Consider the following 27,132-nt stretch of genomic DNA (forward strand, 5'->3'; position numbering starts at 1 on the left):
AAATATGAAGACTTTTATTTGAGAATATTTCGCTATTATACCTCCCGTCTCCTTTTACATGGTTATTATATATGCTGATTTAATCTAATCGTGATATTTATGTTCAATTACAGTAAAGTGAATTTATTTAATCATATGTTTTTGGTTACCCAGTTACCTCACGCTTTGAGCAGAGCGGAACCAGGACATTAATAGGTTGGAATATAAAGCCTTTGTCAGTGTACAGGCAGCAAATACAATATACAGACAGATATATATAAAATGTACATACAAGGGGAGGGGAAAAGCCCCCCCACTCATCAGGCTTACATTTCATTACATTTTATTTTATTCAGAATCAGAATTCACTGTATTGGTACAATTGCATGTACTATGAAATTGTTCTGGTAGTTTTGCTGCATTAACAGACAACATAGAACAAAAGTCATTTTGCATGAGTTTGGCAAACTGAACCATTAATTTATTTCTGTCTAACATACGTCACACTTCAGAGTAAAAAGGGTTATACTGGTTAAAAAGCAGAGATTTTACCTTTTTGCCGGTGAAGCAGCGACATGTGACACACTGATACGGTAAAAATGATTCCTCTAGCACACAGTGAGCTATCCCAGCATGCACAGCGACACGGAGGCGTTTTTAAAAACCCAAAACCCTGGATAGAGGGTTTCAGTGAATGAGGAGGTGAAGCTGTAAAGGAGGGTCAGTCCATCAGAGGAGACTCTGTAGAAGAACAGAGTACCAGCCGCCCAGTCCAGATACACTCCTACTCTGCGGGAGCCTGAAGGCTCTATTGGTATAACAGTATGTTCATTATTGTGTTGGACAGAGTAACTGTCAGGAGTGCAGCGCAGCATCCATGACTTGTCATTGAATCCAAGGCGACATTCAGCACTGTGTCCTTTCCTCCCGATTCCTTTATAAGTCACTCCTATCCGGGCTCCATTTCCACTCCACTCAGCCTCCCAGTAACAGCGACCAGTCAGACTCTCTCTGCACAGAACTTGGGACCGGCAGTCAAATCTCTCTGGATGATTAGGATATGGCTGCTTTGCCCCCAGTGTCGCCTTCCTATTCCCGTCTGACAGAGACAGGCGTCTGTTTGCTGTGTTGGGGTCCAGCATCAGCTGGCAGGAGTCTGTAAGCAAGAGGAAGAGCAATTAATCCCATGACGAAGCCCAGCATCTCCATCATTATCACTGTCACACCTCACACACTCACTAACACAGAACTCGCTCCAATACACACATTTTATTCCCAATATACTCATGTAGCCGCCAGACTCTGCGGCGGTCCGGCTGCCCCCTGCGCTGTGAGACACGCCGCGCTGAGAGACTCGCTGGGGACCCAACTGCACTTTAGCCTGAAAGCTATTATTCTGTACGATACATAAAATATAAAAACGAAGCAGGAATTCAAGTACGTGAAATACCTCAGGAAATGTCGGATGTCTGCAGGAAGACTTGCCGAAATGTTGCGCGTGCTAAATTAATAGCCTTAATTACAGGTGAATAAAATTACAAACAGCATTCATCAGACATATTAATCATAAAATTATATGACAAAGATTACCACCAGTTTGTCTTTACATCACAATATGAACTTTTTTCAAACCACTTTGGACACACCTCTCTCCAGCAGCGCGCCGACGCGACGTTCTCAACGCCGACGCATCTAGGTTTAAATGTGTCCTATTTAAATAATATTATCAGTAAATTATTATTCTGATATTCCCTGCACACGTACCACAGCAGTGAGGTCTGTGTATGTTTCCCTACGTTTTACAAATTCAAAGCGCCAGTTCACGGGCTGCCAACTTTGATCAACTGCTGGCGTGAGATTTTCAATTCGGAACAAGTCTGCACACACATGCATACGCATTTATATGTATGTAACAATTTTACCTTAAATTGCTTGCAGGGTTTGCAAACTACCCCAACCCTCGTCAAAAGCTTCTGTGCTGTTTAAAGTGGACGCTAGCGTCCGCGGAGAACGACGATGACGTAAAACGCATCATAAAAGTACCAGACTGGCCGCCACGTGTTTTCTGTGTTGATTCCGGCTGCGTCTATGCGCCTACATGAGGATACGCGACGCATGCGCGAGGTGCAGTACCACCAGAAATTGAGGTGGCAGTATGGTCACGTTTTGTCACTGGACATTGTGTTTATATACGGTACAGATAGCATTAAAGTAGCATCTGATTTTTTAAGAATGAGTGGCCAGAAAAACTGTATATTTTCAGAGGCAAGAAAGAATATATTCCAAACATTATTGTGCCCGTCTGTGTACAGCGGCTTCACAATTAATGGCAGTATAAGTTTCTGAGAATGCAGTGTCGAGTACAAATTACAATGAAATTCTAACTTGAAATTCTTACTTTCCCACTTTCATAAGTAGCATTACTTTTCAATACAGTTCCATCCATCCATTTTGTGCCACTTATCTAATCTAATATATATAACATATAAGCTATAATGTAGTATATATTATATAATTTCTCAGCGTATACATAAGAACAACTCCACACCATCGCAGAGAGGCAAGCTGTGCTTAGCACGCGACTGGAAACTGCTGGTAGATATTGGCCAACAACCGGTGTTTCCTCAGGAGAAAGCATGCTGGTGTAATGAGGTGGAGCTGGAGGGTGCGATCTGGTTGGGGCATGGTAATTTCATTAACCTGATTGCTTAATTGTTGCAGCCAGCACGCGTATATAGGACCCGGTTGTGGTTGCGTGTGTGACTGATTTGTAAGCGTGACGTGACTCTCCGTGCGCCAGTATCTCCTTTTCCGGAAGTTGTGGCTATATCCAACGCTGCAGGTAGGGCATCAGTGGACGGGGTCGTTTGCTTGCTGTATGGGTGGTTGTAATGTGCTTTGGTATCTTCCTTACAGTTGCAAGGGCTTGGTAAATCTAGCAGCTTGCGGTTGCTTCCGCTTTTAAGGTTTTCCAACTCTTACCGCGTGTAATCTGCCAGGTATGTCTCGTCTCCTTTTACCAACGTTTGGGTAGTAGGGGCATACCTAATACTGTGTTTGTATTTGTAGTGGATCGCGACTTGGAGTGTCCCGGACCGACGTGAGCCAGACCATCAACGGGATACTAAGTCACTACAATTGCTGCTGTTTTGCCCGGATGTTTTATGTTTTGTTTCATGTTTTAATTGGTTTTAAGTATTAATGTGTTTTATTGATTGGATGTAAATTGGGAGGTGTCGTTGGGAAGGCTTGGTGCTGGGCGGTGAGGATCCGTGTCGGGCGATACCGCGCTGCGTGGTCGCGTTGCGTTCTTTTAGCCCACCCCTTGGGTGGATGTACTGCGGGACCCCTTAGAGTGTTGTCTGACTGTACGCCTCCCATTCCCCTCCCGATAACAGCTGCCTGGTTTGGGTTTCCTCTTTTGTCGTGTGATTGGAGTGTTTTAAACATGTTTTGATTTTGTATTTGTGCTGTGATTTTGGTTTAGTAATTTGCTGTTTGGTTTCTTTGTGTTTTTACTTGGAGTGTTAATTAACAGCAGCCTAATAAAGGGAGTGTTTATGGTCTTCGCATCTCCCATATGGTGATCACGAATCTGTGTCCTTCTATATTGGAGTGGGTTTTGAACTCCAGTATTCTAATTCTCTGGCTGCAATTCCCAGAGTGGCGTAGTCGGGTTGTCCATTTCCATATTCCCTCGCTACTTCCTCCCTCAGTAACGCCACACTGGGACAGACGACTGGCTTAAGGAGGTGTTTAAAATGTCTGTGAGGACACCAACCAGGTGGTCAGTGCATTCTCTCAGCACACAGCCAGGTATGTTGTCAGGTCCTGCAGCCTTGTGTGGGTTGACTCTGGATAGAGGACTCCTCACATCAGCTGTGTACAGACAGAGTACCTGGTCACTGGGGGGAGGTGTCGGCTCCTTATTCTGTACATCAGAGTCTGAAAAAGAGTTGTTTAGCTCCTCTGGATGGGAGACATCACCACCACTGATGTGTGGGCTGGGCTTGTAGATCGTGATTGGCTGAATGTCCTGCCATATGGAGTTGAGGCTTTCTCCTTTCCTAATGTTTCCTGCTCGCCTGAAGCTCTCCTTTAGCAGTCAGCATGTTTTGTGTTCTACTCCGGAGAACCCGAACGCTGCCATGGACCATTTCCAGTCTATTGGGACTCTTCCCATTTGATTCTCTCCCCAAAGAGTTAATTGTCGGTCATTTCTGCCAGGTCACTGTAATCGCCTTCAGTTCTGTGTAACTGCCCTGTTAGCTGTTGTTCCTGCCTGTGACTAATTCGTCGTTTGCTTTTGTTAATTATCTGTAAGCTCACTGGCCTTTTGCTGTTGTCAGTCTGGCTGATGTCACTCTTGATCGCCTCCTTTCCCTTTTGTATACGGCGCAGTAACGGCAGTAGGGCTCCTGTGTCTGTCCTCTCAGCGTCATTATTTAGGAAGGGCAGAGGGGTGTGTGCGCAGTTAGTTCTGCGTCTCGGCTTCGGGCACCATGTGCCCACATTCCCCGGCAGCAGTCGGAGGGGGGGAGGATGTACGCTCTGCAGCCAGCCGCAGACACTTTTCTTTTCCCGTCGTCTTCTCTTTTGGAATTACCACGGGGGCTATCCGGAGCACGGGGTTCGGGGGGGTTTGGTTTCGTTTGGGGGGGTGGCGGGTTGGTTTTTCCCTGAGACGTTTTGCTTAAAGTCGACTGTCCGGAACATTCCACCACTGGAGCATCTGCGGCATTCTGAGATTTTTCATGTTTTTCTTTGTTTACACCTTGCTCTTCATTAGATTTAGATCAGTGTTTCACAACCCGGTCCTCAGCGAACTAGAGTGTCTACATTTTTGCTTCCTCTCAGCTTCCAGTGCACCTGTACCAAGCATTCAGTGTTCCTGATTGGCTGGGAAAGAGCAAAAGCATGGACTGTCCAGGGTTCCCTAAGGATTGGGTTGGGAAACACTGGTTTAGATCATGGCTAATGTAAATATCCTAAATACCCAGGAAAAAGGTCCAGTATCTCTGATGTTTTGAAAAGGCAGCGTGTTGATATTGCCTTCTTAATAGAGACCCACTTAGGGCAGCAAGATGTAATGCTGGCGGCCTCCAGGTTCTACAGGCTTGTTCCTCCTCATCAGCTTCCTCTCGGAGATGTGGCTGCTCATTTTGGTTAGTTGGGCCCTTCAAATCCATATTCTCAAATTGAGAGGGACGCTGACAGCAGGTTCTGTTATGTTATTTCTGACCTGGGGGGCAGGAAGGTCTGTTTTGTTGCTGCTTATACTCCCACCCCCCCAGGCCGCTCATTCTTCTTGGAGCTGTCCAATCATATTCTTGGATTCCAGGAATTTAATTAAAGCTTATTATTGGTACTGCTGCCAACGCCATTCACAATCCTGCCCTGGACAAATCCCCCTCTCTCGTGGGTAGCCGGGTGCCCCCCTCCACCCGCTCCTTGTGTAAATTTGTGCAGGACCTGAATTTAGTCGACTCATTCTTCTGCTTCTCTGATTTTTTTTTTTTTACATTTACAGGATTTGGCAGACGCCCTTAGCCAGAGCGACTTACATAAGTGCTTTGAGACTCTGCAATGAATTTCCAATGCTAGCTCAATAAGGACCCAAGCTATGAATACTATCTCTGAGAACTCCATTGAGTAGTGCAGAATTTTAATTTTTTTTTAAAAACACACGCCAGAATAAGAGTCGAGAAAGAGAATATAGAAGTTCTACGTCAGGTATTTCTGAAAAAGAAAAGTTTTGAGTCGTCGCTTGAAGACAGTCAAAGATTCAGCTGTTCGGACATCTAGGGGGAGTTCATTCCACCAATTAGGTGCCAGGACAGAGAAGAGCCGAGATGCGTGTCTTCCTTGTGCCTTGAGGGGAGGAGGGACCAGTCGAGCAGTGCTGGAGGATCGGAGAGATCGTGGTGCAGAGCGGGGTGTGATGAGGTCCTTTAGGTAGGATGGTGCCAGAGAATTTTTGCCTTTGTATGCGAGCATCAGTGTTTTGAATCTGATGCGTGCAGCTACAGGAAGCCAGTGGAGGGAGCGCAGCAAAGGAGTGGTGTGGGAGAACTTGGGAAGGTTGAAAACAAGACGAGCAGCTGCATTCTGAATCAGTTGGAGGTTGGAGAAGATTTTCTCTTCTCTATCTGATCACAAGTCTGCCTTCCTTCAGTTGGTGCTGCCTTCTCGGGCCCCGTGATGGAAATTTGATTCTTCTCTGCTTCAAAACCCTAAATTCATAACTTATTTAACCCCTAGACTCGAAGAATTTATTTCCATTAATGCTGGTTGAACTGATGACCCAGCCTACTGCTGGATGGCTGTTCAGGGCTTCCTTCGTGACTCACAGTTGCCTTTGCCAGCAGTTTGGCTCGCGATGGTCGTCAGAATATTTCTGAATTAGAAAAGCCTCTATCTCAATTAGAAAGTGCGCGTTCTGCAGTGGATGATCAGGATCATGAGATCCTTATTACAAGTGTAAGAGCTGAGCTGAATTCTCTTCTATCTCACTGCACAGAGTTTATGGTTCATCACACCAGGTTGCACTATTATGTTTCTGGTTCCAGGCCTAGTAAACTATTGGCTCTTAGGCTTAGGCAGTATGACTCATTCTCAGCGATATCTGCAGTTAAAACTAAGGATGGTGTCGTCACCACTAACCCTCTGGAAATCAACAAATCCTTTTTTCAGTTTTATTCTGATTTACTCTCTTCACCTCCTGCCTCCCCATCCTCTGATCTCACCCGCTCTGCACATTTGCTTTGACTCTCTGCCCCAGTTCTAAGCCCGTGTCCAGTCTCTATTCCCTTCTCCACAAATCCTCTTACAAACCTCTCTCGGTCACTTCCGCCTGGCAGATGGAGCTCTCCCCCACCCCTGTGTTATCCTGGAGTGTCATTTTTCAAAACATTAAAAACTGTTCTAAAAACCCAATCATCAGCAAATACAATTTACATTTGTCCATAGATTGTACTGCACTCCTAGGTAATGCCATCCCATGGCACACCTTGGGGACCCGGGTTCGAGTCTCCGCCTGGGTTACATGTGTGTGGAGTTTTCATGTTCTCCCCATGTCGTCGTGGGGTTTCCTCCGGGTACTCCAGTTTCCCCCCACAGTCCAAAAACATGCTTAGGCTAATTGGAGTTGCTAAATTGCCCGTAGGTATGCATGTGTGAGTGCATGGTGTGTGAGTGTGCCCTGCGATGGGCTGGCCCCCCATCCTGGATTGTTCCCTGCCTTGTGCCCATTGCTTCCAGGATAGGCTCCGGACCCCCCGTGACCCAGTAAGATAAGCGGTTTGGAAAATGGATGGATGGATGGATTTACCTATCTAGACATCAATTTTAAATATATTATCTTCCTGATGGGGGCCTAGCATTAAGAAGCTGGCTGTGTCTATGTGTCTAGGAGGGCAGATATGGTTGTGTTGTTTGACTGATTTGGTGAATTTGTTGTCTTTGATATTCTGCTCCTGTCTTCTGCAATCCCCAGCCTCCCCACACATGTGAAACTGAACAGGTAAGAAGTGTGCAGACACATTATTAACACGTAGGTCCTCTCTCTGTATGAACACACTGGGTTAGAGAGCTAGTGCCACCTTCTGTATTTATGTTCGGGTGGGTAAGCCTAGTGTACTCTGGGTTTTTATTTTCTATCTTTGGTTTTAGTTATAATCTTTACAGGGTAGGGAAGAGCTTTTATGTTTTGTTAATTTCTTTCCTTTGACGCGTCCATGTTCTTTTCCCTGGGTCTGGCCCATCCTCCTGTGTTCCCAGTACCCAAATCCCTGCATTGGTTCATTCAGAAAGACCGAAAGCTATTGCTCACCATGAATCCATGAAACTGAAATCTACTAATCAAGCCAGAAATCTTGGTGTAGTTCTGGACTCAGACCTAAATATTAACAGTCACATAAGGACAATTACAACATCAGCTTCCCACCATTAAAAACATAGCAAGAATAAAAGGATTTCTCGCTAAACGAGATATAGAAAAGCTTGTTCATGTGTTTATTTTCAGAAGGTTAGACTATTATAATGGTGTCTTCACAGGTCTTGGTAATAAATCAATCAGACAACTGCAGCTCATCCAGGATGCTGCCACCAGAGTCCTCACTAACACCAAGGAAGTATATCATACAGCTCCTTAATCACTGCACTGGCTTCCTGAGCATCACAGGATTAGTAATTAAATATTACTTGTGTAAAAGGCACTAAATGGCACTAATTTCCTTGAACGTTATGAAGCATCCAGACCCCTGAGGGCATCAGGGAAACATTCACTCAGTGTCCCAGAATGAAGACCAAGCAGGCTGAAGCAGCTTTTAGTCTCTATGCTCCCTGTCTGTGGAACAAGCTTCCTGAAGACCTGAGGTCTGCTAACACTGTCAGGTCATTATAATCAGGGCTTAAAACGTTACTGTTTGCTGCAGCTTTTCAATTTCCAGTCAAATTAAGCAGGAGTTTAGTCATATGCTGCCTCTACAATGTAACTTCTTTTTAGTTAATTGTTTATTTGGTTTTTTGTTTTGGCTTTTAGGCATTTTAAAATTGTCTTTTAAATTGACAATCAACGTATTTGTAAGTCCCACACCAAAGTTCCGAAGTACCGAAAAAGTACCCCAGCTGCGAGGGTACTTTGGGTACTGGTACTCGACCCGAAGTCAATGGAAAAGGGAAAGTACCAAAAGTACCGTACCTGTTGCAGTGGAAAAACACCCTGAATAAACTCGCCTTGCTTCACATTGCATTGCAACTGGATTCAAAGGTTACTGACAAAAACAGCTCATGTAAATGTGAGAGACCAGGAGGCAGCGGGAGAGAGAAAGAGAAGCTCCACTAGCAGAAGAAAACGAAACACAATAAAACACAGTAAAACACACTCCACCTCATACAGGGAGAGAGAAGCGTGTGTGTGAACAGACTCACATTGTAAGAATTCTGATCTGGTCCTGGGCAATAATACTGGTAGGACGGTGTCTTTGGTAACTAGAAGGAGACAGAGAGAAACAGGGATGTGAGTAAAAGGAATTTACTTGTGGGAGATGGACTTCAATCACTGTGTATTGTCATTATGAGGGACAATAACAGGCATTTCTAACAAACTGCAAATCATGGTAAGTTACACATAATACAGATTTTTGGATTTTGTAATGTAGAAGAACATAAATCATGTGATCTGGGTTTTGCAGCCTGTAGAATTTAGAGCTCACAGGTTTTCATAAAGATTTAGTCTTACTGGAAACAGAAACTGACTTGGTCACACCAACGTGAGGCTGACTGTACTGCACACTCTCTCTGCATGGTGTCTAATAACAAGAACAGACAGAAGAATGTTTGTATTTATCAACCTGTATGATGGATCTCTGCCATTTTCTTTTCGCAAACATTCTCCAGTTGATCCTTCAGCTCAGAAACCACCTTCCTCATGTTCTCAAAAGAGCAGCGTGGACTGACGGAGATTCTGGGTCCAAATCCAGCTTCAGGGGTGACAGGAAGAGCCTGGTACCTCTACAGACACACAGTCTGATTACACAGCTTCATCAAAACAAATGTGTATGGCAATCTAATTAACAGGACCATCAACATCTGACCAATGACAGACTAGCTGAAATACAAATGAGAACATCCATCCATTTGAATGTTCTGGATTTCTTATTGTCAAAGTAGATGTTCTGTTACCTGGAGGAAATGGATGTGATCCTCTGTGTGTGAAAGCTGCTCCAGCTCAGAGTGTCTCCTCTTCAGTTCATCAATATCCTGCTTCAGTCTCTTCATGTCTCCTTCAGTGTGGCTCACTACAGCCTTCTCCTGATCTCTGATCAGCTTTGTCACCTCAGAGCGTCTTCTCTCAATGGAGCGGATCATCTCAGTAAAGATCCTCTCACTGGCCTCCACTGCTGACTGTGCTGAGCTCTGTTGGTGACACAGGGAGCAGAGGACGGTAAATTACAATTGGCCCCTTTTGAGACTCCAGAGAGCCTTATGGTACAATAGTGATGTGAGCCAACAGGAGGTATAAAAACAGCACAGGGCTGGGGTTTGGAGCGTCATCATGCTGGATGCCACAGGTACTGAAACCCAGCCAGCACTGATTGGAAATGATCACTCATTAAGCTCATACACTGTCAGCTGCAGGGATTTGGCAGAGACTGGTGGCTGTATGGGGCAGGTTGGTTGTCACCATTAGGACTCAGTTCCATAGGTGTGTTCAATTTCTGTGTTTATTTGCATTATGCTGAGTTGTGAAAAGCTGCATTTTTACCAAATGGGCCTTTTATTTTTCGAAATAAACAAGGTACTACTGCTGCAACACTTGGTTAAACTCTGTTATCTAGCAACATTATCCCATTCAACCTCTGACCCAGAATAACCCACAGCAGCATTAATTTGATTAATACCCATAAGTCTATAAATCTGCAATCTGTTGAATCTGACAGATGATTTAATATGATCACAAGCCAGCTGTTATCTTCTCCTCAGGTTCATACTCACTGTGACTGAGCCCACAGCCTCTCTCAGCTCCTGCAGCTCCTTCTCTCTCATCTGAATTCTCTGCTGAAATTCCCTCTGTGTTTCACTCATTTGTTTCTACAGATAGGAAACAAGACAACAAAACGAGTTTGTTTCATTAGCTAAGATCAGATTGATTAATCATCCTGTCCAGGGTGGACCCCAGACTTGGGCCCTATGCTGCCTGGGAAAGGATCCAGGTGCTCCCTATGACCCTGACTGGGATTACTGGTTAGGAGATGGATGGATGCAGGGATATTCGTAAATGATTTATTGACCGTAAGTAGGATAAACTGGACATAGACCCTTTGATCCTGTTTCCACCTGGTATTAACATGCATCCTGGGCGATCCAATCAGAAGTGGACAACGCTAATTACATGTGTGAAGGCACCCAGGACACAGGAAGATGCACTGAGATCCGATCACTGAAACCACATTGGGAGGTGGTCTGGGCCGCATATGGCCACATTCTTATAGCAATGTGAAGGCGAATGTGTCCTGGGCTGCACTGCAGGACCAGCTACTCAACTGATGTCCTATTTGATTGATGTCAGATCGCATGTCAGTTGACAATGGGCCACTGTGTAGTAAACTGCACTGTGAACAACAATAATGCATCTTTTCTCCTGCGACACTAAAAACTCTGAATCCGCTGGGAAGTTGGTTTAATTTTGGACTGTTGTGAACCATTCATATGGAAACCATGTCATAGTGTACATCACTGATGTTCCATGCAAATTCAGAACAGAAAATGTGTAAAATGGGATTTATTAAAGATGCTTCAGAATTTGCACAGATCATATATTTAATGTGCATGTTGGGGCGCAGCCTGGTGCAGGCAGGGGAACAAGGTGACGATGCACTTAAAAGCTCCAAGACAAAGGGAATTAAGGAGACTGAACAAAACTGGAAAGACACAAAATAAAGGAACAATAAGGGGTCAAAACTCACCAGGGATAAAGTAGCTAAGAAAATGACACATAAACTAACAGAGGGAATGGGGCAGCTAGTGATGTTAAGCTTGACACTGAAGCTGTAAGGTATGTGCCAAAAAGAAATGATTCACTACATTCTGAAGCACAGCTTCGGTTTCCTCCGTTCCACCCTAAACATGTGACCATGGTCATCCGAAGCTTCAGTCTGCATTCAACCATGTGACTGCTTTGGAGATTGAAAATGAGGCGGAAAAATACAAAATAAAGTCTGATGCTAGAGACTGATGCTGCTCCAAATGTTATTTCCTGTCAGACACACAACCTGCATTGTACATGCACTGAATTTGGTTGTGAAGAAGGACATTAATTAGACACAAGGTGCTGATGATATCAGATCCAAGGCAAGACAGATTGTCCGTGACCTATATCAGAACCAGTACAACTGCTAGAGAGAGGCTTTGTAAAATCCAACAGCAGATGGGCAGACCCACTCTGAGAATGATTACAGAAGTGGAAACGAGCAGGAATATCACCTATTCAATGCTGCAATGATCACATGATCAAGGAGAACCAGTTGGTGCTGCATTGGTCACTCTGAAGACAGAGCTCACTACCCTGACCTCAGAGAAATATCACATCATTTATGAGTGTCTGGGTGTTTTATGACATTTCAATAAGTAAATAAACTGTTCCACTTTCTGAAGAGAAGAGAGTATCAGGATCCAAGGTAATTCCTCTCATCCGCATGCTTAGACATGCTATCAAGCTGAAACTGTCCCAGACACAATGTCAAGGCCCAGCAGTTATGCAAGAACCTCATGAAGTTGCTCACTGAGAGGATGTCAGTCTATGAGACCATGAGCATAATGACACTGGCCACACTGTTGGATACAAGATATAAAACTGCAGGTTTCTGTTGCCAATCTAATGCTCAGGCTGCTGTGAAACGCCTTACAGCAGAGTGTGTCCAGCATAAGATTACAGGAGGCCCAGCAGAACCCATCCACAGCAACATGCATCCAGCCAACAGAACCAGAGCCTGCAGGAACCTCATCTGCCACTGCTATGCACACCGGTACTGCAACCTTTCACATTTTAATGATAATGTTTGATTAATCTGAATTGGGATAAATAATTATTATTGCACAGTACAAAATGCATAGTGTATATAATGACTCAGGCTTTGTCATTTTAGTTCCAGGTCTGTAGGATCTTCTGGACAGTGATGAGGGGAGAGCAGATGGGTCAAGGGTTCGACCGCAGATGCTACTGTGCAGGTTCAGCAGTACCTCAGTGACCCAAATATAATGCATTCTGAAAGCCCTTTGCAGTTCTGGGATATGCAGATGGCTGTGTATCCACACTTATATGAACTTGCATTATAGTTTTTATACACTCCAGCAACCTCCGTTCCATGTCAGTGGCTATTCTCTAAAGTGGAAGAAATTGTGAATAAAAAAACGAAACTAACACAATGTTCAACAAATATTGTTCCTCTACAAATTTCTTTAGTCCAATGCCCCCTCGAGTTACACATGCACCCCTTCCCAAGTAATTCAAAGGTTGCCCAAACCACAAGATATTGCACCCAACTTAATCAGTACATTCACGCGCATAAAGCACTACAGACCACTTGAATGTTTGCCTATTTGTGTATATTCTGATGCACGACACTCAGTCAAAATGAGCTGCTATTTACTTATTTGACAGCCTAGTGTCACTAATGTTCACCATTTACAAAAGCTTTGAGTACTGAATCATTTTTTGCTTCGGAAAGCTTTGTTTTGCCATCACTATGGGCAACTAAGGGAAGAAAACCAGGAATATTATTAAAATGTGCCGGTAAAAATTACATTAAGGTAAATTTAAAGCGTGTAGGTAAAAATGTGTGTCCAGTAGCCTAGAAAATGGATGTGTGAATAGAAACTTATAATAACAGTGTCATTGTTTATGTAGTTTTATATTGGGCTGTCTGGGGGCTTGAATTCCCGGTTAGATATTCAGTCCCACTCCGGCCCTGACTACTTTCCTCTTTTTACTTCACTTGTTCCAAGTCAGACATATAATTCAGCATTTCAGACAAAACAATGAACCTCTTTGTTAACATTTTCACAAATTTTGAGCTTGACTAGTTAAAATGCCAAAATATTAAAAGCCAAAATATTATCTTATGGCAACCAACGTAATGCAGTGGGTGACACCTCAGCACCACACCAGTCTGAATGGACCAGTATGAGTTTTTTCCCAGTGGCCGGAGCGCCAATCCTGCAAAAAAACTGTGTTGATGCAGTATAAAAATGCACGTCTGTAATGTTAAATGTTGAACTTTATTGTGAAATATAGTTTCACAAGAAATATAATTATTTAAGTAATCACATCTGCATGATGTGAAATTATATAATGACTGTATAATGAAAATTACAACATTATTAAGAAATGCAAAGTAACAATCATATTATATTTCAAAAAGCATGATTTCTTGCTTAGCTAGATAACTTGTTGCATTTAATGTGCCCCAGTTTAAATGGCTTTTTTCTTCATTCACTTACACAGTAATGATTCGTTGATTGATGATCATGTGTTTATTGATCCCTGTGGGGAAATTGTGTTTTTGCCTCCCCCAACTTACTGTTGCCACCCATTGGGGCACCCAGGGGTTAGGGGCCTTGCTCAAGGACCCACAGATGTGCTGAGACTGGGTTTGAACTGGCAACCTTCTGATTACAGGCACACAGGCTTAGCTCGGACTACCTTAAACCCGACAAGCTGACTAAGTAAGAAATCCTGCTTTCTGAAACGGGCACTAATTTTAGCCTGGTAAATTGTTATATATTGTTAGCAATATCTGTTGATAATAACAAGTTACATTGTACTTTGCACACAAAAACACCATAGCAACACTGGCTAGACAGTACTGTGTGTACAACTGTTTTAATGCGCCAAAAATAAGTTATAATGCTAACAGTATAAAACTACAGCTTTAACTTATTTTGATAAAGGATGCAGCCATCTTGGATTCTGAGGTCAGGGTTGTGTAGATTCCTCTGACTTCAGGGGGGCGTTCCAGTTGAAATTTCCAACTAGGAACTCGGAATTTCCAAGTTACAAGTTCAAATGGAATGCAGCATTAGTACCAAAAATCACAACATATTTAAAACCTCTTAGCTCACACATCTTAGCTATTCTTGACCCTGTTTACTTGCTCTATATATTGAGCTGCATGATTAACTGTTTGAAAGAGTTTCAGTTGGAATTAAATCAGAATTTTTTTTTAATTGCCCTTTCAGTTTGCCAAACCTAACTTGTACTGAGCGTTTCATAGCAATTATACTAACATGTGTTAAGACAAAATCCATTTATTTAAAATTAACTTTATATTTATATAAGAAAACTTCTGGCCTGACCTGTATCTCCGTCCTTCCTGCAGCAGCTGAGACTGTATCATGGCCTCTGTGTTCATCCATCGTACAGAGGTAACAGATACACTGCTGGTCGGTACGGCAGTAGACCTCCAGGGGTTTGTCATGGTGGGAACAGACCTTGTCCTGCAGATGTCCAGAGGCATCAGTCAGCTTGTGCTTCTTAAAAGCTGGAGACTCATAGTGAGGCTGGAGGTGAGATTCACAGTAAGAGGCCAGACACACCAGGCAGGACTTGACAGCTTTGTGTTTTCTCCCAGTACAGATGTCACACTTCACATCTCCAGGTCCAGCATAATGGTCAGCAGGAGTAGTTGCTTGTAGTCCAGTCTTCTTCATGTTCTCCACCACTTCAGCCAGTATGGTGTTTCTGCCCAGAACAGGTCTGGGTATGAAGGTCTGTCTGCACTGGGGGCAGCTGTAAACTCCAAGACGATCCTTCTGATCCCAGCAGCTCTTTATGCAGCTCATACAGTAACTGTGCCCACAGGGAATAGCCACTGGATCCTTTAGTAAATCCAGACAGATTGGACAGTTGAACTGGTTCGGATCCACTGCGACACTGGTTTCTGCCATTTTACCACGAACACTGATAGGATTTAGTTTCGTTTTTCCTCACTTCCTGCTTCTCAGGCTGCAGTAGGTGTGGTTTTGGACTGTGGCCAGACTGAGAAGAGCAGACTGGGCAAACACTGGAGTTAGAGATTATAACTAAAATAATACATTATGCAAACTATACAGACCACAGACATTTATTTAGCTTTCATGAGTATAACTGTTACTGACATTGTTTTTCTGCAAACAAGCTATAATCCTACTATTTGATTTTGTTCAGTAGCAATTAGGTATAAAGGTATAAGAGAGCAGATCTACTGATAATTAATTTCTGCGTCTGTTTAGAAACATGTTTAAGATCAGGTGGTTTCAGATGAAACATGAAATTGTTGTGGTTTTTCATAAGTCAGAAGCCGCTTGTGTAGATCCAGATTCAGTCTGATGCTGAACAACAATGAGGTTACAACCAAGGCCGGACACTTAAAGTGTGTCCAATACTGTTTTACATCAATTTTATGCAAGTTCTTATTGTTTAACAATATCTTGTCACTTAAGCATCATCATTTCTTCAATTATACACCATTTCATAATTCCTTCAACTATTCATCATTTTTGTTCTCCCTTGATCCACACCCCTAGACAATAAGTATGTCAGTCATCTTTTTATTGGTTGGTGCCTCGGCTGAACATAATGGTGGCGTACCCATCTCTACTAGGTTTTTTCATAATGCTCAGCCATGAACCTCTGGTGAACTCAAGCGAATCTCTTCCCTTCCGTAGAAAACCTTGGCAGCTTCAGCCTGTTGCACATTGTGTAACTAGAGGGTTGGTAATTTATTTGTCCTTCAACATAGTAGTAAGATATAACACTAATAAAGGTGGATTTTCATACATTCAGTGCTAACATAAAGTAGCTAACAGAAACATTTAGGCTAACAGAAGGTGTGATTATGTTCTAAGTTGTCAAGTGCTAAATAATATTCCATATATTTCCCCCCTTTGGGACTCCAAAGAGTCCCACACACAATCCTGTCCATCCAGCTTAGGAAAATTCCACCTCCAGCCCACCAAGGGTGCAACCCCCATTCGGGGTCCATGGTTGGTATGGCTCACCAACTACCAACTATTTTGCAATGGACCTGCTGGACCTAGAGGGCTGTTTTCCAGAGTAAATATCCACCTGGCTAGGTAACATCACCCTAGTGCAGAGGCCTCCCCAATTGTTGGGGAGAGGAGGCCTCAATCCTCCCTCCTGACCACACAGCCACCACGTATCTGCCAGAGGCAGGTTCTCTAGTACATCCAGTGCAGTGCTCGATACTTCTCCATTCAGCACTTGGTCGCCTTTCATATCCCAAACAGTTCCAAAGTTTCCCGAGAAGATGCCCACCTCCTCTGTCCCATTAATCTTAAAACACTCATAAGTCCCTTGAAAAGACTGAATTTCTGCCCTTTGATATCTCGCTGTCCCTCTTCCCAGGCCCTGTATGCATATTTAGTTAGTTATGTAGCATATTTAGTATATTTAGTTATGTCATTTGAAGATGGCGGTGCCCTGTTCGGTTGCGGCTGTATTAGCTCACAATAATATCGGACCACTTTTGGGTGTAAACTCAGTTAAAACTGAGACTTTGGTGATTAGCTCGCAGCATAATGTCAGTAAACTTGTGTACAATCGCCAGCTCCTACTTGGACTATGAACATCAAGCAGTTTTCATATCTTGGACCCAAACACTCTGGAAAACATATTGGACTATCTAAGGCTGAATTAAACAACAGAATGAGAGGTGAGAGACTGCTATGCTATGATCCTGACAGAGACATGGCTGAACTCGGGCGTTTCCAATGATGCAGTTAGCTTGCAAGGGCTAACAACATTCCAGCTGGATAGGAACCAAGTTCTTAGCGGTAAATCCCGTGGAGGCGGTTTATGCATTTATATTGACAAAAGATGACGCAACGACGCAGACATAGAGCTGCTTACTGTAAAATGCAGACCGTTTTATCTGCCCAGGGAATTCACCATTATTATCCTCATGACTGTGTACATACCCCCCAGTGTGAATACAAAGGAGGCCCTGAATATTCTTTATCGGACCATCACTGAATTGCAAGGCACGCACCCAGAGGGTGTTTGCAGCAGATTTCAATCAGGCTAATATGAGAACAGTTCTCCCCCATTTCCAGCAATATGTGGACTTTGCAACTAGGGGAATCAACACACTGGACTTGGCCTACACAAACCTAAAGAATGCTTTCAGAGCTGTCCCTCACCCCCCACCTTGGCTCCTTAGACCATCTCTCTGTTTTGCTAATACCTGCATACCGGCCCCTGCTGACCAGAGAAAAACCCATTGTAAGGCAGGTGAGGGTTTGGCTTGAGGGAGCAGTAGAAGCCTTACAGGATTGTTTTGAGTTCACGGACTGGGACATGTTCAGAGCTGCTGCCACTGATAATCAGCACACTAATGTGGAAGAGTATGCTGACTCTGTATCTGCCTACATCCAAAAATGCACAGAGGACATCAGCGTCATGAAGAACATCCCCACCAGGGCCAATGAGAAGCCATTGGTGACGCAAGAGGTACGTGAGCTTGGGACCACTGTGAGAATCATGTTTTTCAATTTCTTCAGTGCCTTCAACACCATCATACCCACAAGACTGAGGGACAAGTTAGGGCACTTTTCCACCATACAAAGTACGGTACTTTGGCTTTTCCATTAACTTCTGGTCGAGTACCAGTACCGAAAGTTCCAGTACCAAAAGTGCCAAACCAGCTGGGGTACTTTGGTACTTTGGGGTGGGACTGGCAAACGTATTTGCTGTCGATTGGTTATGCAAATAGCCTGCCGCTGAAACACAAAATACAACTAGCATCTTTTGAAACACACAGAGGGCACTGAGAAACAAAATAAAAAGCAGTAGAAACAAAAATATTAAAAAAAGTAAAATGGAAGGATGGACAAACGAGGAAACACAGGCTTTAATGTGTTTAATTTAATATGGTCGGATGAACGGATCCAGCGGGATTTGGATGGCACGACTCGACTGTTGTATTAATGCTTCCCCTTCATTCTATTATTATTACTGCTTACTTTACATTACATGAAAGATCGCACATTCGCGTGTCAGTATTGATTAATATGCGAACAAGTGACGCATAGCAGTGACCGATAGCCGCAATGGATTATGATCCTCATAGTTCCTGCGATTGGACCTGCCATTTTGCAAGCGATTTATTGCCATTTCCGAACAAAACATTCAGCAGCAGCTTACGAACTGCCGCCACTAACGAATGTATGGTGGGAAATATTTAAGGCCAATTTATACGATACTACTGATCCCCCTCCCGCCCCAAAATACATTCATAACTTCCCGATGTCACAGTGGAAGGTGTACATGATGTTGCTCCCGGCTGTGTAGCAATACCATGTAACGCAGCGCAAACACTTGCCAAAACTGCACTTTCTATGGCCTCTATGTGAGCAGAATTCGCCATGTTGTCCTGCATCCAGTGTCGCCAACTATTTTCAACGGAAAGTAGCTAAAGTCTGCTTGAAAAGTCGCCAAATGTCGCTAGATGACGTCATGCGTATATTTGCATATTGAAGCAGTAATTGATCTAGTTGGCAACACTGGTCGGTACCGCGTTTATATTTAACATTTATATTTAACATTTATATTTAACATATAAGTTTAACATTTAGATATAAGTTAACATTTATATTTACCATTTACATTTAAGTTTTGCCCTGTGATGGACTGGCCCCCCATTCTGCGTTGTTCCCTGGCTCGTGCCCATTGCTTCCGGGATAGGCTCCGGAGCCCCCGCGACCCAGTAGGATAAGCGGTTTGGAAAATGGATGGATGGATATAAGTTAACATTTAAGATTCATATTTAAGATTTATATTTACATTTACATTTAATATTTATATATAGACATTCTGTCACGATCGCTGCGAAGTACGCGGGCGATCGTGCGGGCAAGCAGGAAGCAGGCAGGCAGAATACGGGGTTAAACGAGGGTTTAATAAGGAAGCCGGGGACAGGGAAACAGCTCACACGTACAAACATCAATGACAGACAAGGAAAACTGGGGAGACCAGGACTTAAATACACAGGACTGATTGAAAGTAAATGGACACAGCTGGGTACGATCCGGGAAACACACGTTGGTAAGCAGGGGGCGTGGCACACATGAGGAGCCGACGAGCAGGTCATGACAGAACCCCCCCCCAAAGGCGCGCTGCAAAAAGTGCGCCAGGGAGGAGGTGACAGACGGGACGAGACCGGGGAACCAGGACCTGAAAAACAAGAACCAAAACCATCAACGAGGGACAGGGAACAAGACAGACAGACAAAACTGACAAAGCGGCAGAAGCCAAGACAGGACACGACACAGGACAGGAAAGGCGGACAAACAGACCAGAAAAGGAGACACAGAGGGAACAGGCGGGACAAAAGGATCGGGAGTGAATGGAGGGAACCCAGAGGGAGAAGGAGGAACAGGAGGAGCGAAGGGACAAGGGACAAAGAAAGGGGAAGCTGGGACAGGAGTACGAGGAGCAGAAACGGGAGGAACAAAGCGAGGGGGAGCAGAAACAGGAGGGACAAAGACGGAAGGAGGAGAAGGGAACGTAGGGACAAAGACAGGAGCGAAGGGAGACAAGGAGGGGGAATAGAGGGGAGCCCGAGGGAGCCCCAGCGGGCGACGGGAAGTGGCCGGAGGGGCCGCAGGTGGCCGGGAGGCCGGAGCCGGAGGGGACCCCGGAGGGGCCGAGGAGACAGGGCGAGGGACCGACAAAGGGGCAGAGGAGGGAGCTGGAGGGAGCGCCAGGGAAGGGGCCGAGGGAGCTGGAAGGGGCCTGGGCGAAGGCAAGGCAAGGGGGGAGCTGCCGCAGGCGGTGACGTCCTCCGACGAGCCTAAGGCGGGGGCCCCGCGGGCGACTGAGGAGCCGCCGATGGGGAGCCCGTGGAAGCCCGACGCGAAGCCGGAGGAGGGACCGAGGCCGGGGGACGAGGCCTCGGAGAGGGGCCCGCAGGCGACCGCCGACCCGGGGGCCCATGACCCACAGGCGCTGACCACGCCCCAGCGCAGGCGAGGGAGGACGAGCCAGGGGGCAGGCCAGGAGGGACCCCAGTTCTTCGCCTGTGTCCCCTCCCCTTATGGGACACAGACAGTCTGACCCCCGGTCGGGGTCGAGTTCGCCGGGGCGAGGGCCGAGGAGTCACTAAAAGGGTCCCCGAGGGGTCCTGGGGGACTGGGACAGAAGGGATCAGAGCGGGGTCTGGAACAAGGGCCCCAGGGGCCACAGTAATAGGAGGTGGAAGGAGCGCCTGCTCTGGGGCTGCAGGCAGTGGGACCGCCTGCTCCGGGGCTGCAGGCTGCTGCAGTGGGGCCGCCCTCTCCGGGGCTGCAGGCAGTGGGAACGCCTGCCCCGGGGCTGCAGGCAGTGGGGCCGGTTTCTCCGGGGCTGCAGGCTGCTGCAGTGGGGGCGCCCTCTCCGGGGATGCAGGCTGCTGCAGTGGGGGCGCCCTCTCCGGGGATGCAGGCTGCTGCAGTGGGGGCGCCCTCTCCGGGGATGCAGGCTGCTGCAGTGGGGGCGCCCTCTCCGGGGATGCAGGCGACAGTTCGGGATGGGCAGGAGGCAACGGAGGTGGCTGCTCGGGAGCTGGGGCCACCGGCGGCGGGACTGGTAGGTCCAGCGTGGGCAGGATGAGCGTGGTCCCTTTAATTCTCCGGGACACACGTGGTATGGCAACCCACAGCGCGCTGGCCCCCTTGTTAGCCAGCCGCTCAGGCCAGAAAAAATACCATTCGAGGGGCTTTGGCAGTTTCGTGGCGGCCGGCCGCTTTCCTCGGACGGGATCAGCTGCCTGTGCGAGCAGTTTGGCTGCGGTGGTGACGTTGGGCTCGGCTGAGGAGTTCTCCTCTCCAGCTAGAGGGGAAGTGGAGACGAGAGCGCATGCTCCCAGGACGATCGTCGGGGCGACCGCTGGCGTCTTCCTCCTCTTCTTCCGCCACTTGGTCACGGAAGCTGCGGGAGGCTGCTCTGTGTCTGACGGGACAGACGGTGGAACCTCTACCGCGGCGTCCGGTGCGTCCAACCCCAGCCTCCTCGCTGTCATACGTTGTACCAACAGGTAAAGGTTGGACCGCACCTCTCCCAGGCGATGTCCGCCCTCAAGTGGGGACACCGCTAGCAGGAGGTCGCAGCTTTGGTTGCCGAAATCCAGCGCGACGGGATCCTCTCGGACGTCGGGCTCGTTCAGCCAATAGTATACTTACTGCAGCAGACCGAGACGTTCGCTCTTGGTCTGCTGCTTTGCCTCTTCGTTTAGGTCTGTCATTCTGTCACGATCGCTGCGAAGTACGCGGGCGATCGTGCGGGCACAGCTGGGTACAATCCAGGAAACACACGTGGGTAAGCAGGGGGCGTGGCACACATTAGGAGCCGACGAGCAGGTCATGGCACATACCATTTATATTTACATATAATAAACAATTTTGAACATAATCTACACAGCAAAAAAATCTGATGATTCACAACACCATCTTGCTAAATGTCAGAAAATTGCACTGAATGTTGAAAAAGTGGCAAGTACAAAAATGTTTAGTACCTTTACAAACGGTGCCCCATACTATATGCAGCTGACACAAAGCATCTCTGCCTAACAAATGCACTGGGGTGTGCTCTGATATTAGTATGGGCATATTTACATTTTTGTCCCCTATCTTAATCTCCACTGGAGCAGATTTACGAATATGCTGCACTTGTCCCGACAATCCTATGGTCCTGACCTTCTCAGCTGACCGGGGGAGTATGACTGGCATCTTTTAGTCCTACACAAGTGTAGGTGGCTCCAGTGTCCATCATCATTGGTATTACTTTGCCATTTATTTGAACCTGCAGCATCGGCTCAGCCTCAGACCCCTTAATCGACATTGGCATCTGAGGTCCCCCTTTAGGATTCGCTGGGCATCCCTAGAATAAACGTCCCAGGGCCCACGGGTTGATCGGACCCCGTGGTCTGTTATTCTGCAACTGCGGACTGCCACCCCTGCCTCTATTTGGCATTGGACCTACAGAGCCTCCTGGATTAACTGGGCCCGCAGGGCGTCTCGGGCTCACCCCCTGAAAGGGTGGATTTGGACAGACTCTACAGGTGTGTCCAGGCTGGTTACAGTTCCAGCACACCAGCTGTGGTGGCCTGTTCCTCAGTCTTCCCATAGACTGGGATCGCCCAATTTGTGGGAAATCAGGTGCCCTCTTGTCACCCCCCACCTATCATATGTATTCTCTCTATTCCAATCAGGGACCGCAGGCCAATTATTGCCCTGGGAGGCCCCAGTGACAGGAGACTGTCGGCTGTCCACAGGCTGCCCACGGGGGCTTGGGTCCGGAGAGACCACTGGTGCCTGGACTTTTTTCTTTTTAGTAGTCAGCTCCTCCAGCTGCATCTGATTCAATTTCTTTATAAGCTTTCTTCCTCACGCTCTTTAGCAGAGTCCTCCTCCTCTCTGTACAAGTCAATAACATGGATAACCAGCTCACAGTAATGCTCCTCAAGCATAGTATAGAGTTCCACAACTTGCCTTAGCCTGCTTCTCAATGCCTTAGGGAGTGTGTCCTGCAGTGCCCTTCGGTACAGACCTCTGAATGCCGGATTCTGCAGGTCCTGCTCTGTCTCAGTGCGCCACCGCTTTTCTTGAGCTTGCAGATAGCCACGGAGACGTGGCTAACCGAGCTAACGCCAGAGGCTAACGTGGACCTGCGCGGTTTTGCGTCTGTGAGAGCCGACAGAGACACAGAAGCCTGCGGGAAAAGCAGAGGAGGGGGACTGATTGTCTACATTAACAACAGATGGTGTAATCCAGGGCATGTCTCCGTTAAAGCGTCTTCATGCTGCCCAGACCTGGAGCTGCTAGTCGTTAGCATGCGGCCATATTATTTGCCATCGCATTTGTCACGTGATCTGTGTGTGTGTTTACATTCCTCCGAGGGCAGACGCGGCCATTGCCTGTGAGAAAATACACATAGTTACAGCAAGACTGCAGACACAGCACCCTGAGGCCTTCATTATAATAACTGGAGATTTTAATCACGTCACTTTGGACTATACACTGGCGTCTTTTTACCAGTTCGTGGATTGCCCCACACGGAACAACAGGACAATTGACCTTCTGTATGCTAATATGAGGGATGCATACAGAGCCACCCCCCTCCCCCCATTAGGGAAGTCAGACCACAACCTGGTCTACCTAAAACCCCAATATACACCCCTGGTTCAAAGGCAGCCTGTCACCACACGCTCCATCAGGAGATGGACCCCTGAAATGGAGGATGCCCTGAGAGACTGCTACGACACCACGGACTGGGATGTGTTACTGAGCACACATGGTGAGGACATAGAGGGGGTAACACACTGTCTAACAGATTACCTCAATTTCTGTGTAGACGTGGTCGCCCCTGCTAAGACGGTACGGTGTTACCCTAATAACAAACCGTGGGTGACACAGGAAGTCAAAGCTGTCCTCAACAAAAAGAAGAAAGCCTTCAGGAACAGAGACAAGGAGGAGATGAAAACAGCACAGAGGGAGGTAAAACAATGTGTAAGGGAGGCAAAGGACACGTACAGGAGGAAGGTAGAGCAGAAGCTGGGGGAGAACAATATGAGGGACGTCTGGAAGGGTGTGAAAACCATCACAGGCCACAACACCAAGAATGGCACAGCGGGGGGGACTGTGGAGAAGGCAAACGAACTCAAGAACTTCTTCAACAGGTTTGACCAGCCCACAGCAACCCCACCCCCTCCTCTTCCTCCCTCAAACCCCCTCCTCCAACTCCAAGGTGATTCCACCCCCCCCCCTCCTCCTCCCAGCCACTTCACAGCGTCACAGCAGACCACGTCAGGGGACAACTGAGGAAGCTTCGCCCCAGGAAGGCAGCAGGCCCAGATAAGGTGTGCCCCAGGCTACTAAAAACCTGTGCTGCTGAACTCGGGGAGCCGCTACAACGTGTCTTCAACCTCAGTCTACGACTGGGGAGAGTGCCTGCGCTCTGGAAGACATCCTGTATTGTACATGTCCCAGTTCCAAAAAAGAACAGGCCCAGTGAGCTGAATGACTACCGACCGGTGGCACTCACGTCACATCTGATGAAGACTCTGGAGCGGCTCTTTCTCAACCTTCTTAGACCCCAGGTACAACATGCTCAGGACCCCCTACAGTTCGCCTACCAGACAGATGTCGGTGTGGAGGATGCCGTACTGTACCTCCTACACCGAGCTTATTCACACCTGGACAAGGAAAAAGGCACTGTCAGAATCCTGTTCCTGGATTTCTCTAGTGCCTTTAATACAATTCGGCCCTGTCTGCTCCATGAAAAAATGTCCAGAATGCAGGTAGATCCCTGCCTAGCTGCCTGGATCCACAACTATCTCACGGATAGACATCAGTACGTCAGGGTGAAGGACGTCACCTCTGACACTGTAGTAAGTAGCACAGGAGCACCACAGGGAACTGTGCTATCCCCTCTGCTCTTCACCCTGTACACCTCAGACTTCTGCTATAACTCGGAACTATGTCACATTCAGAAGTTTGCAGATGATACAGCCATCATGGAGTGTATCAGGGACGACCAGGAAGAGGAGTACAGAGGTCTGGTGATGAACTTTGTAGCTTGGTGCCACACAAACCACCTGCAGCTTAACACCTCAAAAACTAAGGAGCTGGTCATTGACTTTGGGAGGTCCAGACCAAGTCCACGACCAGTTCTGATTAAGGAAGAGGAAGTGGAGGTGGTCAACTCATACAAGTACCTAGGACTGTGGGTGGATAACAAACTGGACTGGACAGTCAACACACAGCACCTGTACAAAAAGGGTCAAAGCAGACTGTACTTCCTGAGGAGGCTGCGGTCCTTCAACATCTGCAGGAAGCTCCTGTGGATGTTCTACCAGTCTGTGGTTGCCAGTGTCCTCTTTTACGCTGTTGTGTGCTGGGGGAGCAGCACAGCAAAGAGGGACTCATCCAGGCTGGACAAACTAGTCAGGAGGGCCGGCTCGGTAGTCGGCATGAAGCTGGACTCTCTGTTGACAGTGGCTGAGAAGAGGACTCTCAACAAACTGCTGTCCATAATGGACAATGTTAGGCACCCTCTGCACACTGTCATAAACAAACAGAGGAGCCTGTTCAGTGACAGGATGCTTCTCCCCAAGTCGAGAACCAACAGACTTAAAAACTCCTTTGTCCCACACGCCATCAAACTGTTCAACTCCTCACTAAGGGGGAGGAGGAGGAGGGGAAACAGGAGGTCAGAGGAGGACGGGGAGAAACAGGAACAATAAATTGCACCAGACAATCGAACATTCGGACTGTGCAATGGACCACATAACTGTGCAATCTCATGTGAAATACCGCAATATCTATTACTTCTACTATTATAACATATATGTTCAATTTTTCTCCTGTGCAATAATGCAATAACTGCAATTTGTCATGTGCAATAATGCAATATCTATTTATATATACACCTTATAGATTATTGGCATATACATATCACAATCTCTATACACATTGTGTCTCTACATAACTACTGCTAAATCCCTCTATTTCCCTTTTATTGTGAATAGTTTTTCCCTTTCCCTTTCCCCCCTCCCTACTCGAATCCTTATCTGTATGTTGGCTCTTACCTTAGTATTTGTATTTTAAATTCCTCCTCTTATATTGTATTTTTTTATTGTATTTTTATAACTTGTAATATGCTGGTGTACTGCTGCTGGAAACTAGAATTTCCCAGAGGAACCTTCCCGAGGGATTAATAAAGTTCTATCTATCTATCTATCTATCTATCTATCTATCTATCTATCTATCTATCTAGATAGGCAGCTGGGCTCTCCCCCTCCTTTATGGGCTCCACCTTCATTTCATCCACACTCAGCCGTGGAGAGAACATTAGTTGCAGCTGGTGCTGGAGGTTACCACGGTAACTATCAAACTGGCATGCATCATTTACAGGAGTTCCTCTCTACATTCCATCTACAGCCTCAACGCGACCCTGCACCGCCTTTATGTCCCCTATCGCCAGGACCCGTCCCATAGTTTCCTCCTCAAATGCTTTTATGCACTTTCCGGCCCCTTCTGCCAAAACTGGGAGTCTGAGAAGCAGGCCCCCCAGATCCTGTCCTGCCCACGGCACATACTGTGTCAGTGGTTCCTTTACCATCAGTGGGAGCATCGGAGTGTACCTGGTGGGGGGCCTCACAGCGCTCCTGCTTCTCATTACTCTATGATCTACATTATCCTCCTCTATAATTAGCAAGTCTTCGAGTGAATTTGCATCCCAACTCGTAATTGTGTGGAAGAAAAATGGAGATCTGAGGCTGTGTACAGACTTTCAATGGCTGAACTCACGTACTGTCAAAGATGCGTACCCACTTCCCCACGAAGAAGATTGTCTCGCCGCATTAGGCGGCAATGTGTTTTTTAGCACAATGGACTTAACCTCATGATTCCATAATATTCCCCTTCATGAAGATGATAAAAAGTATACCGCTTTCGCTTCTCCTGTTGGCTTGCACGAGTACAATCGATTCTCCCAAGGTCTATCCAACAGCCCTGCCAGTTTCATGAGAATGATGAAGATTTTTGGTGATCAGAAGTTCATGAGCATACTGTGCTATCTAGGTGATCTCATGTCATTTGCTCCAACTGAAGATGAGG

At 46.4% G+C, this 27,132-nt stretch overlaps 3 protein-coding genes and 1 long non-coding RNA gene across 5 annotated transcripts in view; 1 reads left to right on the forward strand and 3 right to left on the reverse strand.

The window, feature by feature from the left end:
• Positions 1-15,479, reverse strand: LOC125739623 (tripartite motif-containing protein 16-like). The gene is made up of 6 exons (XM_049009916.1): positions 14,836-15,479; positions 10,477-10,572; positions 9,664-9,897; positions 9,333-9,492; positions 8,911-8,970; positions 1-1,135 (listed from the first exon to the last, which is right to left on the reverse strand). Exons 1-6 carry the CDS (start codon positions 15,424-15,426, stop codon positions 603-605), a joined length of 1,674 nt encoding a protein of 557 aa, XP_048865873.1. The 5' UTR covers positions 15,427-15,479; the 3' UTR covers positions 1-602.
• Positions 1-27,132, reverse strand: part of LOC125739617 (tripartite motif-containing protein 16-like) — a 144,745-nt gene that overhangs the window by 23,263 nt on the left and 94,350 nt on the right. The window contains exon 8 of one of the 2 annotated variants that reach the window (XR_007397218.1): positions 487-531. The exons of the other annotated variant lie outside the window; for it this stretch is intronic. The gene's annotated coding sequence lies outside the window, so the exon portion shown is untranslated. The remainder of the gene's footprint in view (positions 1-486; positions 532-27,132) is intronic. 2 annotated transcript variants of the gene reach the window in all.
• LOC125739618 (tripartite motif-containing protein 16-like) overlaps positions 1-27,132 on the reverse strand; it is a 77,117-nt gene that overhangs the window by 23,263 nt on the left and 26,722 nt on the right. The gene's annotated exons all lie outside the window — the stretch shown is intronic.
• Positions 2,625-27,132, forward strand: part of LOC125739657 (uncharacterized) — a 27,795-nt gene continuing 3,287 nt past the window's right edge. Inside the window, exon 1 of the long non-coding RNA XR_007397222.1 lies at positions 2,625-3,429. This is a non-coding gene — a long non-coding RNA (uncharacterized LOC125739657). The remainder of the gene's footprint in view (positions 3,430-27,132) is intronic.

Source organism: Brienomyrus brachyistius, chromosome 4 (genome assembly GCF_023856365.1).
Source record: "Brienomyrus brachyistius isolate T26 chromosome 4, BBRACH_0.4, whole genome shotgun sequence".
NCBI lineage: Eukaryota > Metazoa > Chordata > Actinopteri > Osteoglossiformes > Mormyridae > Brienomyrus > Brienomyrus brachyistius.

Bases quoted from the DNA above. Each gene is read 5' to 3' on its own strand.
- LOC125739623 (XM_049009916.1), bottom strand. From the start codon at position 15,426: ATGGCAGAAACCAGTGTCGCAGTGGATCCGAACCAGTTCAACTGTCCA. The intron at 9,898-10,476 runs GTGAGTATGAAC...TGTCACCAACAG, and splicing joins AGGCTGTGGGCTCAGTCACA to AGCTCAGCACAGTCAGCAGT. The intron at 1,136-8,910 runs GTGAGTCTGTTC...TCTTGCTTACAG, and splicing joins CAGATCAGAATTCTTACAAT to ACTCCTGCCAGCTGATGCTG.